We start from the raw sequence: 16,306 nt of genomic DNA, 5'->3' as shown, positions 1-16,306 counted from the left end.
TTTGGTGTTCCAAATGTGCCAATTCCGTGTTATTGTTGGCCGAATTATGCCATATTCCAATGTCAAATAAGAACCGAAACTCACTTGACTCATCATAGTAAATAAGGAATTTGGAAGGTGTTTTGCACCAAATGATGTACTGAACTTAATGCTCAATTAATCGGCAATCGATGGAACTCTGCGCCCTGGTGGAGTGCCTAGTCCCCACCTGAGCGCCTCACCAGCTGACTCGACTGGGCCGGGGCGGAAGTGGAGGCGCCGGGGCTGCTGGCCGGCGCAGACTCGGCAGCGAGCGCTATTGTTCAGCGCCACACTCGCGAGGCCTCGTGGAGTCCGAGAGTCGAGGCCCGGCTGGGGGAGTCGCTCTCAGTTCCCACCAGACAGTCGTTCCTCTGCTCTGGCGCGGCATCGTGTGGCTCTATTCCGCGACGACGCGATCTGCAGATACTGTGGCTGCCGAAGCAGCCTGAAGTGTGTGTGTCCGGAACTCGGAGAAGCGCCTCTTTGCCCAGTTTTGGTGTCATCCAGCTGATTCGTGGAAGCACTCCCAAGGTGTCCCCTGAATGCCACAATCGCCGCGCTGTTTTTGGTGGTCAGTGTGTGAGTGGCATAGCAAAGCAGGATAATATCATCTGCGGTGAAAATTCTCTTCTGCGTTTCGCGACAACGACGTGAGTTTCCAATGCTGACTGCCATGACCTTTGTATTGGCAATATTCAGACCTCACTTTCCGGCATCCGCGATGCGAAAGGCAATTCGCACCCGGATATCCATTGCCCCATATTTTTCATTCTCTCCCACAAATAAATCAATAACATTTTCCATCTCCGCTCATGCAATGAAAAGCCTACGGAATCGCTCTTCCTTGGCCAATCTAAAAACTTTTTATTTTTTTGCAAAATCACACGCTAAATTCCACCGAAAATCTCTCCTTTGTTTGAAAGCGCAACGAGAGTGTCATTGTTTAACAACTTCTCACACCTGTCCAATTTGCGTAACACCTTCTAAATATATAATTACACGAGACAGATGCACTTTCTTCGTCTCTCTGAGTACACGTGCACCCGAGAGATGCTCAATTCAGCTGCCAGTGCTCATCCAATCGGGAGTTTTGTGTACATTAGACAGAGATTTCATATATATTCTGGTGGTTCTATTTAGAGAGTTTCTGAAGCGAAATCAGAATTTTCTCTGTCGAAATAGATTGTAGGGAAAATTCCTCGATTATTTTCTGGAATGACAGACGACTCAGATTCTTTACCTTTCTTCTGATTCCTGTTGACTCACTCAAGTGTTATGTGTAAATATAGAGAGATTTCTGATTCGCTCTCACGTTCAATATTTCATTTTTTTTTGTATTTCCCGGAGAAAAATCTCATTAGACTCGTTTGAGCGGAAAAGATGGAGCTTTTGATAAGAAATATTACCACTTTTCACAAACTGTTGGAACTTCAACAATAAAGTAGAAAGTTCCCTCGAGAACTTTCGCTACGAAACTCCACTAAAAATAGCTTCGCAGAAACTTTCCTATGCAAACTGCATTTTCCTCTGTCGAAGGATTAATTTGAATACAGCAATAATTCATAATTCCCTGGATGGCGAACAATTTACTGGCGAGAATTCTACTGGAAATATCAAAAAGTCAGCAAAATTCATACCTTAAATCTCGGCGCCCGATAAGAATAGAAAAGGCCACTCACTTATTTATATACAGAGAAGAATGTGTCGATAAACAGAAAACAAATACATAAATCTCGAATTGAAATCAAATGAATTTTAGGTGGAGTAATGCAAACTTTTGTGGCGCTTTTCACCTTCGATCAGAGAATAATCTGAGAATTTTTGGGGCACTTTCATGCGATTTTCCACGCTGTTTTCTTTCCTTTCGTGACCTTCGCTGGCGAAGATGATTGCTATTCTGAATTGATGCTTCAACATTCAGCTATAAATAAATCTCTTCTTTTTTTTCGACAGAGAAACACAGAGAGAAAGAGAGACTTTTTCTCGCTCTTGTGAAATTCAATTTTATGGCAAGTGACATGCTATTTGGCCAATTAATGCACTTAAATATGTATGTTTATATTGGATGGCTTGTGATTAATTTGGTGAGTTCCTGCGTGGGAGATCTTGAATTGAACAGAGCGTGATTAATTAGTTGCTTATCGTGAAAAATCAAATAAAATACCACTGAGATTGTGCCAGTGATTGGAGTAGAGACTTTTGTGGCGTTGAGAAGCGAGAATTATAAGCTTCTTAGTGCCGAAATGCGAAGAAGATTAAAGTGAGATCCATTCCTTTTAATCCCATCTCTTAGATTGTCGACGTCTTAGAGAACGTTCTGGAAGACGGATAAATTTTCCCGATTCCTGTAGCTCGATATTCAGCAACTGCGTAGAAGCAAAAGGTCGGTCACAGCAAGAGGATTTGAAACACAAGAAAGTGTGGTTCCTCGCCAACCCATCTTTGGTATTTTTGCTTTTAATGCCACACCATAAACTTTTATTCGAGCAGTGCCTTTCGGGAGGGCGAGAAAAAAAGCGTAAAATTAATAGGATTTCTGGCACAAGACGGGACGCAATATCGTGGGGATGTGGGGACTTTTGTATTTCTCCTCCGTGTCCTTTCCCTCGCCACGATGTGGTGGTTGAGCTGGGGCATGTCTGCCGGCGAGAGATTATGAAGATTAATGGCAGCACTTCATATACAGACTCCCACTATTCGTTATTCCTGCGGATAATTAAGTTCCTCTATGTCTATGCGATATGCAGAAAACACCATCGATTTTTATCTCTCGTCTCTTTCCAGGCACAATCCTGTGAACTCCGCAGAAGCTAAAAAAAACGCCAAATAGTCACCTCAAACATGTGATTTTGGACGCAGACTCTCCGTTCAGTTGTACTTAGTTTGATGTAAAGCTCCAAAGTGTGTTCCCGAGTGAGGAGTTATAGTGAAATTTATATTCTAAAAGCATCAGGCGAGAGACAGAGCGATGGCCGAGGATCAGTCAATTGTGGACAAGGAGGATTCCCGCCCAATCGAAATCATCCCAATGAACTCATCGGCCGGCGCTTCATATCATCCCACACATCATCACAATCATCTTCAGAATCCACCAGGAGGACCGCCGATTCTCGTGGAGAACCTCAAGAATGGCTCCCTCAATAGTTTATGGTGAGTACTCCGGCTGCTGTGCAAGACCGCCTCGAGTGGCCAGTAAAGTGTGTAGTAGTCAAGTAACTAAGGTATCAATGGGACTGATAAGGCGTGATTATCAATGACTGGGGCTCTCTTTTGATGATGGAAGTGGGATTTTCAGTGGGCAATTGGCGGATTTTATGTGATTAATTATCTCTACTTGAGACTCGATAGTCCACCCTCCCACACCCCCTGATTAAAATTCCCGCTGGTGAAACTCTTCTGCGGAAGCCCTTGACAACGATTGAATTTATGGCGCGTGTCTTGGCACTTTTATAGGCCTCTGAATCGGCTGATCAAATTGCCCAGATGTTCACTTTACAATTTTCATGGTCTCCAGTGTCACACTCAATTCACCCAACGAAAGCCTTTCAGCAACAATGACTCCACAACAGCCTCAAGATAATTGCCGATAAAAGCCACTCTCGACTGACCCAGTCATCTGGAAAAGTGCAGCTGAACCTACACGATGTGGAATCAATACTCAATCTCGATCTCTGGGGAAATTAATGCTTTTCTTCAGAGAATCGTTCCGAGATAATTTCTTGTGAAAATTTTCCTATATCACTTTCTGCAATTAGTGCGATATTCATTCACACGATGCCTTGGAAGAAGGCCAATTCTGATGTAATGACAGGAATTCTTTTTTCCCTCAAGACATAAAGGCAAAAACAAGTGAGTTTAAATAAGGTTCTTTAGACGAATTCCAGGAAAATTTTAAAATTCAATTTGAATTATATAATCGCATTACTTAAAATCCTTCTCTGACTTAATATGTCGCTGCAGATGTTCTTATCAATTGTGTCTTCCTTCATGGCAAAAAGTTGTTTGTCCCCATGTGCACAACATAAAACACCGATAATTCACGTATAATTATAAAAATAGCAGCGAAATTTGAGCAAAAAGTAAGACGCTCCATCATATATCATTTCCCCAGTATCTATATTTTACTCTCATTCGAGTGACTTTTTGTCTGGTTTAATTGCGACCTCTCGTACTCGGCGCTTTTTTCCCTGATAAATCCCGCCCCACAGGAAACCCGCGCAAGTTCGTGTCAATTGAGAGGGAATTTGCTTAAATCAAGCCAAGTATCAATATTTGAGGGACGCCACAAATTGAGCATTCAAGTGCATGTGCACCGAGTTCGAGTGCACTTTGCACGTGCTTTTATCGAACAATTGTGCAGCAAAACCTCAATTAATCAATAACATGAGAATGTGTATAATTGAATATCGATGCAGTGGACAATAACATAATTTTATTATTGGAATTGCTGCAGTTCAATGAATGCCTCATTATACGATTTACGATTGAACATTTTCACAATATCCGCTTACATGAGCTTAAAGCTGTGCCAAGCACAAATGTGGCTGCCTTTGAGATATTTATAAGCTTTTTCCGAGGATCGTTACATGATGCTGCTGGCAGTTTCACTCGTGCTTCCAGCGAAAAATCGCGCCACAAGAGCGACAGCTTATGTAACAGTCTGTGGGGTATTTGTGACGTCGGGCATCGCACCACCCAGCCCACCGAGGGTGGCGTCGCATAGTCAATAATTCACACGGGTCACCCGCGGAAGTGAGCTGATGTGCATCGAAGGATGCGCTCCGGGGGCGATTGATTGAATTAGAACAGCCATCAGTGATATGCAAACTGTCTCGGGCCATTGCAGGCAATAAATTATTTAAATTTTACCCGTGACCTGTTGCACTTCTTGGACAGCTTTCTCACGGGGTTAATAAGTCGATCACTCCATTTACATACATATATTATAGGTCAGCATTTTTCCTGAGATCTAGCGAGAATTAATCTTCATCTCGGATTTAAATTTACACTGCAAATGAAATGCGAATTTACGGATTTTAACTTGATGAAGCGAAAGTGGAAAAAGAGGAAAATCAATTTGAAGAATTTGAACTAGAACATTTAATAACTAATATACACATTTTGTTCGCGCCAATTGTGCGCCTCTCGCCCAGCCCCAATTGGTATATGCCAATCAATTCCTATGGCAACTTTAGTGTGGAGTTTGTTGGCTTGTGGGAAGAAGTGGCTCGGCGTTCTTCAGCTTGCCCGAGTGTCAGTCAAGTTTGGCCATTTGTGCGCGACGGACGATAGAATCCCATTGATTTTCCGCGGCACCTTGGAAAACTGCCCTTGCTGAAGATCAGCCGAGTGTGGGTGTTGGAATAGCACAGTATCGATCGGTCGAATGAAATATCAATAGGCCCGATTGACGTGCTAATCATTAGTGATTTTTCCGCTGTTTGGCTCCGTCTAAGCGCCATGAGAAATTGAACTGTGGCCCGGAGGTCAGCCAGAGTGCCTATCATTTGTCGCAATTTGTGAAACACGCCAAAATTGGCTGAATTGTTCCAATTGCCGCTCGATATCAACCGTATTAGTTAAATTTCTGTATCGCGAGTACGCAATAATTGACTAGCATTTGTGCGTGTTGCACATTCAATTGATGATAAATATCCATGAGCAGAGTCTTAACCGCGGCTCTCGTTGGCACGATATAGCATTGCTGAGTTTAGTCTGGAACCGAGAGGTGGTATTTTCGCTTGAGCTCCGAGTCTTCTCACTCTAGAGCAGAAGAGGAGTGATTGCACAATCGCCTGAGTGCATGCGATCGGGCGGAAGGACTCCGAGAAGAGCTCACATATTTGCAAAACCTTCTAGTGGAAGTGCAGCGGCATGGGAAAGCACCGGAACAGCGTGCCTTCGGGCTGTAGCAGCTTGGAGAGTCTCGGTCCGGCTCAGGCCTTCCGGCTCAGCCATTACGACACGATGGTGAACTTCCTCAACAATCACACCACCACGACTTTGGGTGTGCCCTCGAAGGGCGAGTCTTCGGCCTCCCTCCAGCCACCTCAACCCCCAATCTGGGTCAAGCGCTCTATGTACAGCGTGTTAATTAATTAAGTGTGGCCAAGCAGAGTGACTGAGGCTCTCGTTTTTCTTCATTTCAGCGACCAAAATAATCTCTGCAATGGCTCAGTGGTGAACACGCCGGGACACCAACTGGTGAGGAAGGTGCACAACCAGAGTCCCAATGGGCAGAAGAAGCCCATGGTGACGCTGACACACTTGCCCAATAGACCACCTGTCGATATTGAATTCAACGACATCTCTTATTCCGTCTCCGAGGGCCGCAAGCGGGGCTTCAAGACCATCCTCAAGGCGGTCAATGGTGAGCGAACTTATATTGATTTATTATGAAAATTCCTGGTGAATCTCATCTTCTCTGCAACTCACACACAACACACTAAAGATTCCATGGAAACGATTCAGCTTCAGTTGGAGTGTCATCAGCAGAGCTCTGAGTATTTCTGCTGAACTATACGAACATTTAATTGAATGCCAATAAGATTCCCATTGATTGCAATTGCTATTCAGTTGAGAAAATGAGAGCACTGGAAATTTAATTACCAACTTACCTACAAATCCCCTTATTCGGCACTTGTCATTATTGCAAATCCCATTAGAATAGACACTTTCTTTGTTATGGTGACAATGAAGTGGCTCTATATTGGGTCAATTGGAGCGTCTGCTCTGAATGAGGAGGAGGGATCAAATACTAAACTGGGTTCATCAATTGATGTGTTCTCTCTGATTGTTCTTCCAGGAAAGTTCAAGTCTGGCCTCTTGACTGCCATCATGGGGCCCTCGGGTGCCGGCAAGAGCACCCTAATGAACATCTTGGCAGGATACAAGTGAGTAGCTGCAATTGCAAAGTGTGTAAATTCCAGACAATCATTGACACACATTCTGTTTGCAGAACTTCCCACCTAAGCGGAACTGTGATGATAAATGGGAAGGAGAGGAATCTGAGGCGTTTCCGGAAGCTCTCCTGCTACATTATGCAGGACGATCGCCTGCTGCCATACATCACAGTGCGAGAAGCGATGATGATCTCGGCAAATTTGAAGCTGGGCAAAGACATGACAGTGGCCGTAAAGAGGGTGGTCGTGGAGGAAATCATCGAGACTCTGGGCCTAGTTGAGTGCAGCAACACTCTCACGCTGAACTTGTCCGGAGGACAGCGAAAACGCCTGTCGATCGCTCTGGAGCTGGTTAACAATCCTCCCGTGATGTTCTTCGACGAGCCTACAAGTGGCCTGGACAGTTCCACGTGCTTTCAGTTGATATCTTTGCTGAAGAACTTGGCCAGAGGCGGTAGAACCGTGGTCTGCACAATTCATCAGCCCTCGGCGAGGCTCTTCGAGATGTTCGACCATCTGTACATGCTGGCCGAGGGTCAGTGCATCTACAAGGGATCCGTTCGGGGGCTGGTCCCCTTCCTGTCGGATCTCGGATTCGACTGTCCCAGTTACCACAACCCAGCTGACTACGGTAAGCATGAGCACCTTGAATGTAAATCCGATATTAAAATCCACCCCTCGATTGCAGTGATGGAAGTGGCTTGCGGTGATTATGGTGAGTGTCTGCACAAGCTCGTGATGGCCGTGAAAAATGGCAAGTGTGCCAACTACATGACTTCGTCGTCCAACGAAAAGTTAATTGGCAACGGCAGCAATGGCATTGCCAATGACATCTCCAAGCCGCACAACTCCTCAGCCCTCCGCCCCGACGTCCAGGAGACGTCACTGACCAAGTTCCCACCCTCCAAATCCGACTACACCGCCATTTCGATGCCCAGCGAGGAGGGCACCGCCAAGAGCACAGCGCCCACGACTCCGGGCGCCACATGCACCACATCTCTGCTCGACTCGAGCGAGAGCGTCGTGGCGCTGCCCTATAAGGCGGGCTTTCCCACATCCGGCTGGATGCAGTTCTGGATCCTCCTCAAGCGCACCTTCCTCACTATCATGCGCGACCAGCAATTGACGCATATGAGACTGCTTTCGCACGTAATTGTGGGCACTATCATCGGCATGATCTACTACGATATTGGCAATGAGGCATCCAAAGTCATGAGCAACGCGGGATGTGTCTTCTTCACAGGTGACGACAACAATTACTCTCTGATCTAGTCTAGTATTGTGCACTACAACTTGTCGGCCTTTACCTAAGTGTCCCATTTTATCTAAAAGTCCAGACCAAACATTAGTCAACATCATAGCTCAAATATTATTTGTCCAATTTAGCGAATTTAAAGCACTTTAGATGTTCGACAGTGTAATTGACGAAGGCTAAAGCCATTGTCTTCATTAATGCTCATCACAGAATAAGTGTCAGTTTTCCCAATCGCGATGATCTAAATTTTTGATCAAGTACAAAAACACACAGCTAATCCTGTTTCATTTGCCTCTTCCAGTACTCTTCACCATGTTCACAGCAATGATGCCCACTATTCTCACATGTGAGTCTGATTTATACTTTATGAGCGCGCTCATCAATTGACTTAACCGCTAATGCAAACATTTGCTCTGTCCAAATAGTCCCCACTGAGATGGCGGTTTTCGTGCGGGAACACCTCAACTACTGGTACTCACTGAAGGCGTTCTACTTCGCCAAGACCATGGCAGACCTGCCCTTCCAAATACTCTTCTCCAGCGTCTACGTGGGCGTCGTGTACTACCTCACGTCGCAGCCGATGGAATGGACGCGGGTCACGATGTTCGTGCTCATTTGCCTCCTCACATCGCTCGTGGCTCAGAGTCTGGGACTGCTGATGGGCGCCGGTCTGAGCGTGGAGCTGGGAGTGTTCCTCGGGCCCGTGTCCACTATTCCAACAATACTCTTTTCCGGCTTCTTCGTCAACCTGGACACCATTCCCGGCTATCTGCAGTGGGTGACGTACGTCAGCTATGTTCGTTATGGATTTGAAGGTATACAAGAATTTTAATTTACCGCACTTTCCCATCAAATCCACTCCTCTCCAGAGATAGAAATCCTCATTCACGTGAATAATAAATAGATGATTCCAATATGAGAGTCACTCGGAATCACATTTCAAATGGTATTCCCAATGATTGTTGGCGCCGTTAGCTGTTAAGGGGATCTTTATTGCATCCACCCACTGTTTGACCATAAAAGCATCCTCTCGAGAACAATTCCACGCGACTTTCATTACCTCAATAACAATTTCTAACACGTTGTCAAATAAAATGTGTCTCTTTCTACCTCTCGCCGGGGAACAGGTGCTATGATTGCCGTTTACGGAATGGACCGCGAGAAGATGCAGTGCTCAGAGATGTATTGCCACTTCAGGAGCCCGAAGAAATTCCTCGAGGAGATGTCAATGGAGAAGGCAGAGTTCTGGATCGACGCCACGGCGCTCATTGGCATATTCATAGCGCTGCGGATTGTGGCATATTTTGTACTCCGCTGGAAAATACATTCCATCCGCTAAGAATCAATTAATAATCAACAATTTTCTTACAAAAAGTTTAACATGCAGTAAAATTGACTTCTCCGTGGTATACATTGTAGTGTGTAGAATTGTTTACCTATAAATAATCATAGCTGATAAAATATCCTGACGTAGGAGGTAAAATAATCACACAAATATCGCTGCATTGTAGATGACGTGAGAAGGGATTCGGATATTGCTGTCCCTCTTCTCGATAATTACATGTCAAGTTTGTTATGCCGAATGGACTGTCACGAAGGGTGGAATCACATCTTGTTTTGGTCAATATTTTATTAGTGAGAATTCTATATTTATTGGATAACAACTTAAGATTGAATTAGAGAATACGTATATTTTGTACGTCACTACCTTTTGATATTATAATTAGAATTTAGACTTGATGGATTTATTCTGTAAACATGGATAGAGAGACAATGCATTATTTAGCAGATATTATTGACAAAATATTCATACTATCGAATGCATGAATACTGCAGTTTTTGCAATCAATCGTATAAAATATTTAGGGATTGCCCTCAAGTAGTTTGATGGAAATTTTTGTCGCATGAAAGTACGGAGAATCCCAAAGTATATCATGTAGACTTTTATATGTTCATTTTTTGGAAATTGCACAAAAATGCTCCATTGAATATTTCATTCAGTGTAATGAAGCTTTCACAATTTAGTGACAAAATGGAACCTATTGTACTATTAAACAGTGCGATTAAGCAGTCAAAAAATGTATGCAATAGAAGGTGAAAAAAAAGAAGTCAAAGAACAACGGAAAACTTAAGCAAACTTTTTCATTATTGTGATAATTACAGTATTTAGGAGTTTTAACATGAATACAGCTCGAAAAAATGATGCAAATACCAAACGATATAAATAACCTTTTCTTCTTTCCACCAAAAAAATGTACGTTTAGTATAATTGTGTAATTTCCATTTTTTAGATGCTCATTGAACAATCTTACTCAGCCAGAATTACGGATAATTTAAGCAATAGCATAATACTATAAATTTATTGTAAATTTATTTAACTTCACTCACTCCCTTTCCATTACAAAAGGGGTTGAATTTTAGCCAATGAACCTTTTAAATATTCGCTGAGAAAAGGCAAAAACAAAAAAGTTGACGAGGCAAGAATAAAATCAATTTTGTGATAATTAAATAGTGAAATAATAGAGCAGAAGAGGGGAGAAAGTAACAATGGATCTCGATAGCACACACCCTTTTGTTGTCCCCTAAAAACCCAAGTTCACGAGCGAAAATGGAAAATATTCAAATAGTGTGGTGAAAATAGCCCAGAAAGGTTTTCATTTGGTGAAAAAAGATCAATAAATCAAGTGAGTAAATCATGCATTATTGGACTTTGGCAGTTATTCTTTACACTCCCGCCCGGAAACCGCACACTGTTCCACAACTTCCTGTCACGTCAGCAAAAGGCTCCTCATAAAGCATTTATGCTGTGCCCCATTATGAAATAATTGCCTGACGTTCCTACCCTTCTGAGTGTTTTGATAGTTTTGCGAAAGAGATTATTTGTCTGACCTTTTTCGACCACCGACACGCAGTCGAGAAAAGTTTTTTGTGTGTGATTTGGCCAGAAAAACTGGCACAGTGTAAAGTTCATTGGGAAATCGAATAGCGGATTCAGTGGAGTACGCTGTTAAGTACACAATGAAGAAAAGTGTGAAGAGATAGCTGAGATGTTAAGCAATTGACACAGCGTCAGAGGAGAGTAAGTAGCTTCTTTTGCGGAAACTCATGAATGACAAAAGATATCGTGAGATATCTGAAAGAAAACTTAAGGTTCAGTGACTCTTTATCTCTGCAATTAAATAATATTGTTCTTGAAATTACTATATTTACCTAACAAATACCTTTTATCTGAGTTATTCACGACAGAAAAACAATCGTAAGACGCTGAAAAAGCGTGATAAGAAGCAGGAAAAGATTGAATAAAGTATAAAAACAATTATTGATAAGCGTCACCGCGGATCTACTATAAATTAGCTTATCATTTGCAGGAAGACTTTCTAGCCATGAAGTCATTGATATTCGTTATTTACCAACCCCTTGAGAAAAATCACTGTTCAATAGAAGTCTCCTAAACGGGTGTTGTTGTCATCAGAAAATCTTCCGTCTCAACATCATCGCACTTGATGACGAATATTTGCAGAGTTTATTGCAATTTTCTGCTTCTTCAAGTGTACTCAAGATTGTTCGGATATTTTCAGGCCACCAATTGAATAATTCCACCTCCTATTTATACAAATTCTCGTGATTTCCCGTACTTTATGGAATTCTCCGACAGGCACAATCATTGGGATTTTCAGAACGAAACCACTGAGAACTCGACAAATGTTTCTCTTTCTACGTATAAATTGATACTTTCCACCTTCTGTTTAATTATGATTACAGATTTAAAGTGAACAGCCTAATTATCTTTTACCCGAAGGTGAGTTTCATGTAAACTTCCGTATTTTCTCACAATATAAAAACATTGTCATGTTTCACAAAGCAAGCATGAAATACAAATTAAATGTTTGAATTACGCATTCGTTGAAGAGATTCTTTTGATGTCGACATTATGTATCAGTTGTACATATGTTGAACATATCTCTGAGAATATGTGTGTATAAAGTGTGGTTGTAGAATTTCAGTGGAATTCTCTGATTGGAAGGATGAAGTGTTAATTTCTCAACTGAAGATCACATTAAAGCGAAGTGACTTCTAAGCATTTGCATTTACATCATAATTCGATTCTTGTTACAGCTTGTTTTGTCAATTTGAACAATTTGCGATATTTACACTATAAACCAAATTGTGCAAAACTTCTCGGACTTTCGCGAAACTTGTCCATATAAATTCTCAGTGACGAAAATCTACAATTTATCTCTACTCTAAAGCGATTACCCTCGAGTTATGATTTGATTTTCGCACAAAATATACTTAATTATATATATCGCTCGTTGAACCTGTTTCGCGATCACTTTTAATCTCGCTGAAAATAGCGTGATTTTGTGTGAAAAGAGCGAAACAAAATGGTTAATTCAGCAAATTTACCCACACAAAAAAAATATCATCGAGAAAATGCTTCGACATCAAGTCAAAGTCGTTAACAGTGTGTCACAGAGGTTTTGCTGGTCATCAGAAAATATGTGTAAAGATCGCCGAGAGAGAGAGAGGCGCAACAGGCATTTATCAGAGTGTTGAGCAAAATTGCATTCTGCATCACACTTTGCCCCTGTGATCGATAGCGGAGGACGGGTTTACTGGCTCGGCGTGTGCTCAAATAGTCACCAGTTGAAGTAGGTCAAATCAACTTACACAGCGAGCGGCGTACTTCTAGTTTTGCACTCACAGTGGCTTTCTGACTGCGCCGACCATTGCGTCCATGAGAAGAGCTCTCCGCAAGCTTTTGAAGCACGTCCAGCAACCTCTTTCCACGATCACGTACTCAGAGCAACATCGCGCTGATCTCTTGCAAAAGATCTTGATAGTGATCTATGGCTTTTCGCCTGTTCGCGCATTGTCACAGCGATCTTTAGACTCTGGAAAGCGATGTGGACAATTTGCAGTAAATTCCACCACTAGAATTAGACGGCTAATGCGCCTTATCCCCACTTTCTGTGGCCAAGGGGTTGGCAAATGTTGGACGGGAATGCGCTGTACAAGCTTGACAAATATGCCAGTGAATAGACAATAAGACGAGTGAAAAATGGTTAAGTGATTCACGAGAGTTCAAGGAAATTAGATGCTTGGCATTTCCACTGCGCAAGATAAAATCGATTGTTCTTGAAACTTAAAACATAACAGCGATAATAGCCATAAATGAGCGGTCAATGTAAGCTCATCAATATATAATTTTACCTTTTATAAGCAAATAAAAAGAAAATAAAATAAAATATTATAAAAACATACAATGTTGAAATATGGAAATAATAATTCGGAAATATTTAAATTTGACTGTGATGATTTTTAAAAATTACTAGGCAACTTTTGGCCATTTTAACACAAAGAATTCGGTTTGTCAATGGAAAGTGGATGTTTGTATTTTAGTGTTTTCATCTTAGCGATCTTAGCTTTCCACCTCTCGCCTGTCCCTGTGGAAACTGGAAGCGATCGCTTGGCTGTCGCCCATCGTGGCATCCCGCGCTGCACTTGCTCAGAGTTGATCTTAATCCCACATAAGTGCGGATTTAGCTGTGTGTAAGCGAAGCAAGTTTGTGTGAGAAAAGCAGCAATGGCTCTTCAGGCCGCATTCGCATTCGTGTTGCTTCTATTCGTGTCTCAGCGTTCAGTGGAGTCGGATCACTTAGCGAAGCGCACAATTTGAGAGGCTCTCAATCATCTCTTCGCATCTCCCGCGGAGACGTGCCACGTGAAGGTGCAGGCCTTGATTTTCCACCTCAGAGAGAGGTTCGACGAGTGCACTCCAGAGGAACTTCGAGAGGCGATTTGTGCCAAATTCTGGACACCGGCTCACTGGATAGAGTCGAATGATGCAATTGAAACAGTGTGTTTGAGACGTGTTGGAAAAGTGGAGTGGAAATTTTTCAATTGCATAACCTTCTCCAGCAAAGCAGTGAAAATATATACAACATCATCAGAGTCGGAGATTTGGAGTTGATGATCTGCTGAGAGAGACTTAGAATTCTTGTTCTCGAGTGACGATTCATTGAGTGACACCAAAGCATTCCCACCATGGAGAAGGATAGTGCTTGTATTTTAAACAACAACATGTGAGTCTCACTTGCAATATTTACGTTAGTACTTAGTGAAGTTTTGAACAGGAAAAAAAATCGGACCCTCCTCAGCTCAACTTTCCAGACACAAAGTGACTAGAAAAAAGTCAAACAGTGAATTTCTAATGAGGAATTCACAAGATTCTTCCTCGATTGATGTGTGTTGAATTCATTAAGATTCGCTGCTATTTGATTTTTCCGCGCTTTGTTCTTTCTCTCTCGCTCTGATCGAGAAGGAAAAAAAGCTCACACATCCACTGCTTCAGCTTATAGTGATTCGCCTCGACCTGAGATAAACTCTTGGCTCAGCCACTCTTATCGTGTTCAACATTATTAACACACTTTGCAATGCTGCCTCAATGAGTTCACTCATAATTGCCAACAGATCACTATTCAATCTTTGGACTCTCGTTCAAATACTGCTTATTGTACATAAGAAAAACTCTTCTGCCGAAACTTTGGAACTCTTTTCACTCTCTGTCTCACGACGTGAAATCTCACATTTGGAAAGTTCTCTAAAAGGCACTTTTTTTGTCTTCGACACGCATTTAAAACCAGCCTTATAGTGCGCAATTTAATGCGCCGCGGCTCTCGTAAAATGCGTGTTTTGTGCGCAAACCAGCTTCAAATTCAATCAACCTTCCCAAAAAAGAAACCATCTTTATTACCTGTATCACCAATAGTCTTTGTGGCCGAAAAGCAGGGACATTTCAATTAACAGCACCGACTCTTATAAATCCACTGCATTGTCTCTAGATTGCGACCTTCTCCATATCGAGCAACACTGCAAAGGATTCAATATTGATCGCTGTGAATGTCTCACTTCACTGATAAAAGCTCCATCACGGCAAAAGATGCAATTCATTGAATTTTATTTGAATTCAATCGACAAACACTTCAATAAATCCAAGTCATAAATGAAAACATTTATAATCAAATATTGACTCACGATGGAGACGCCGGGTGGGCTCACATGCGAAATTGTGTGATGTTTCATGCAGCATATGCTGCGTGCTGAGTGTGATTTAAATTTCCAGAATTCTTCACCAGGTTTCTCGTGATTTTCAAAGGATAGTTAAAGAAATGACATCATTATACATCAACTGAGCGGAAAAAATCCACTTTGACCAGATATTTTCAATGGAGTTAGCGGTAATGTCATAATCTCTGCTAATGCTGTTAAATTGCATTAAGCACGGCAGAATTGAAGTTATTTTACGTGGAAACTCTGTAGTAAAATATTATATTTGTATTATATTCGCCCTGTGAATGGTTTTTCACTATGACTACTTCTAACAATATTGCAGAACGAGTTATAGGTTACTTGCACGCACGTGGAAAATCATTTTTACGCAACTAATCGGAAATTCCATGTAATTAAGCACCGCTAGTCTTAGCGCGACGTCAAGAAAATCATCAGGTTGAGCGTCTGAGAATGCTTTGATGTCAAGGCTGATTGTGCATTATCGTACAACCTCTTCAAAGAGACCCTTTGGTCAGTTTAATCTGTGAGATAAAACTCGATGCGGAGAATATTTCAAGTTGCTTATAACAAAGTTGTATATTTCATTACAAATGGAATACCTTGAATTGTGTTGAGAATTAAAACTAATTGCACTTGGAGGCGATTTTAATTGGTTATCGAAGTACGAGCAATTCAAATTGCAGTGCTTTCCCCACACAGTGTGCATCAGAATTCCCTGAGAAAAATTCTCAACGTGGTAAAACCGTAGAGAAATGTTATGCAAGACATCTACGAATTTCGTGTGTCATTGTGCAAATCGGTTACAGCAAGAGGAAGCCACTCAGGCGAGAACGCAGTTGAGCGGAAAGTCCTTCAAATAATTCATCACACTCTTTTTTTCGCAGAAAAATGCGCTTCTCTCTTTCAATTTTCGTAAGGTTACATTTATTGACAGGGGTTAGTATTTTCAAAAAGTTTTCCAGATAAGACGCGATAGAATTCTCTCAAATTTTGCTCACAATGTTCGAAAAATCTGTGCGGAAACGTGAGGTCACAATATCTACTGATACCGATC

General features: G+C 42.0%; 1 protein-coding gene and 1 long non-coding RNA gene across 2 annotated transcripts; one reads left to right on the top strand and one right to left on the bottom strand.

Annotated features, from left to right (window-relative positions):
* The first annotated feature begins 398 nt into the window (after window positions 1-398).
* LOC132260879 (ATP-binding cassette subfamily G member 4) lies at window positions 399-10,886 on the top strand. The gene is made up of 9 exons (XM_059759267.1): window positions 399-671; window positions 2,806-3,171; window positions 6,171-6,391; window positions 6,827-6,914; window positions 6,980-7,554; window positions 7,612-8,166; window positions 8,480-8,524; window positions 8,604-8,993; window positions 9,306-10,886. The coding sequence occupies exons 2-9, from the start codon at window positions 2,990-2,992 to the stop codon at window positions 9,515-9,517; spliced, it is 2,268 nt and encodes a 755-aa protein (XP_059615250.1). The 5' UTR covers window positions 399-671; window positions 2,806-2,989; the 3' UTR covers window positions 9,518-10,886.
* On the bottom strand, window positions 8,834-15,210 carry LOC132260881 (uncharacterized). The gene is made up of 3 exons (XR_009468384.1): window positions 14,936-15,210; window positions 9,016-9,492; window positions 8,834-8,947 (listed from the first exon to the last, which is right to left on the bottom strand). It is a non-coding gene; the product is annotated as an uncharacterized LOC132260881 (long non-coding RNA).
* Window positions 15,211-16,306: the final 1,096 nt, after the last annotated feature.

This window comes from Phlebotomus argentipes, unplaced genomic scaffold (genome assembly GCF_947086385.1).
Source record: "Phlebotomus argentipes unplaced genomic scaffold, Phlebotomus argentipes genome assembly scaffold_18, whole genome shotgun sequence".
Taxonomy (NCBI): Eukaryota; Metazoa; Arthropoda; class Insecta; order Diptera; family Psychodidae; genus Phlebotomus; species Phlebotomus argentipes.
Note: the sequence above shows the minus strand (reverse complement) of the source record. Positions and strands in the feature narration are given on the sequence as shown.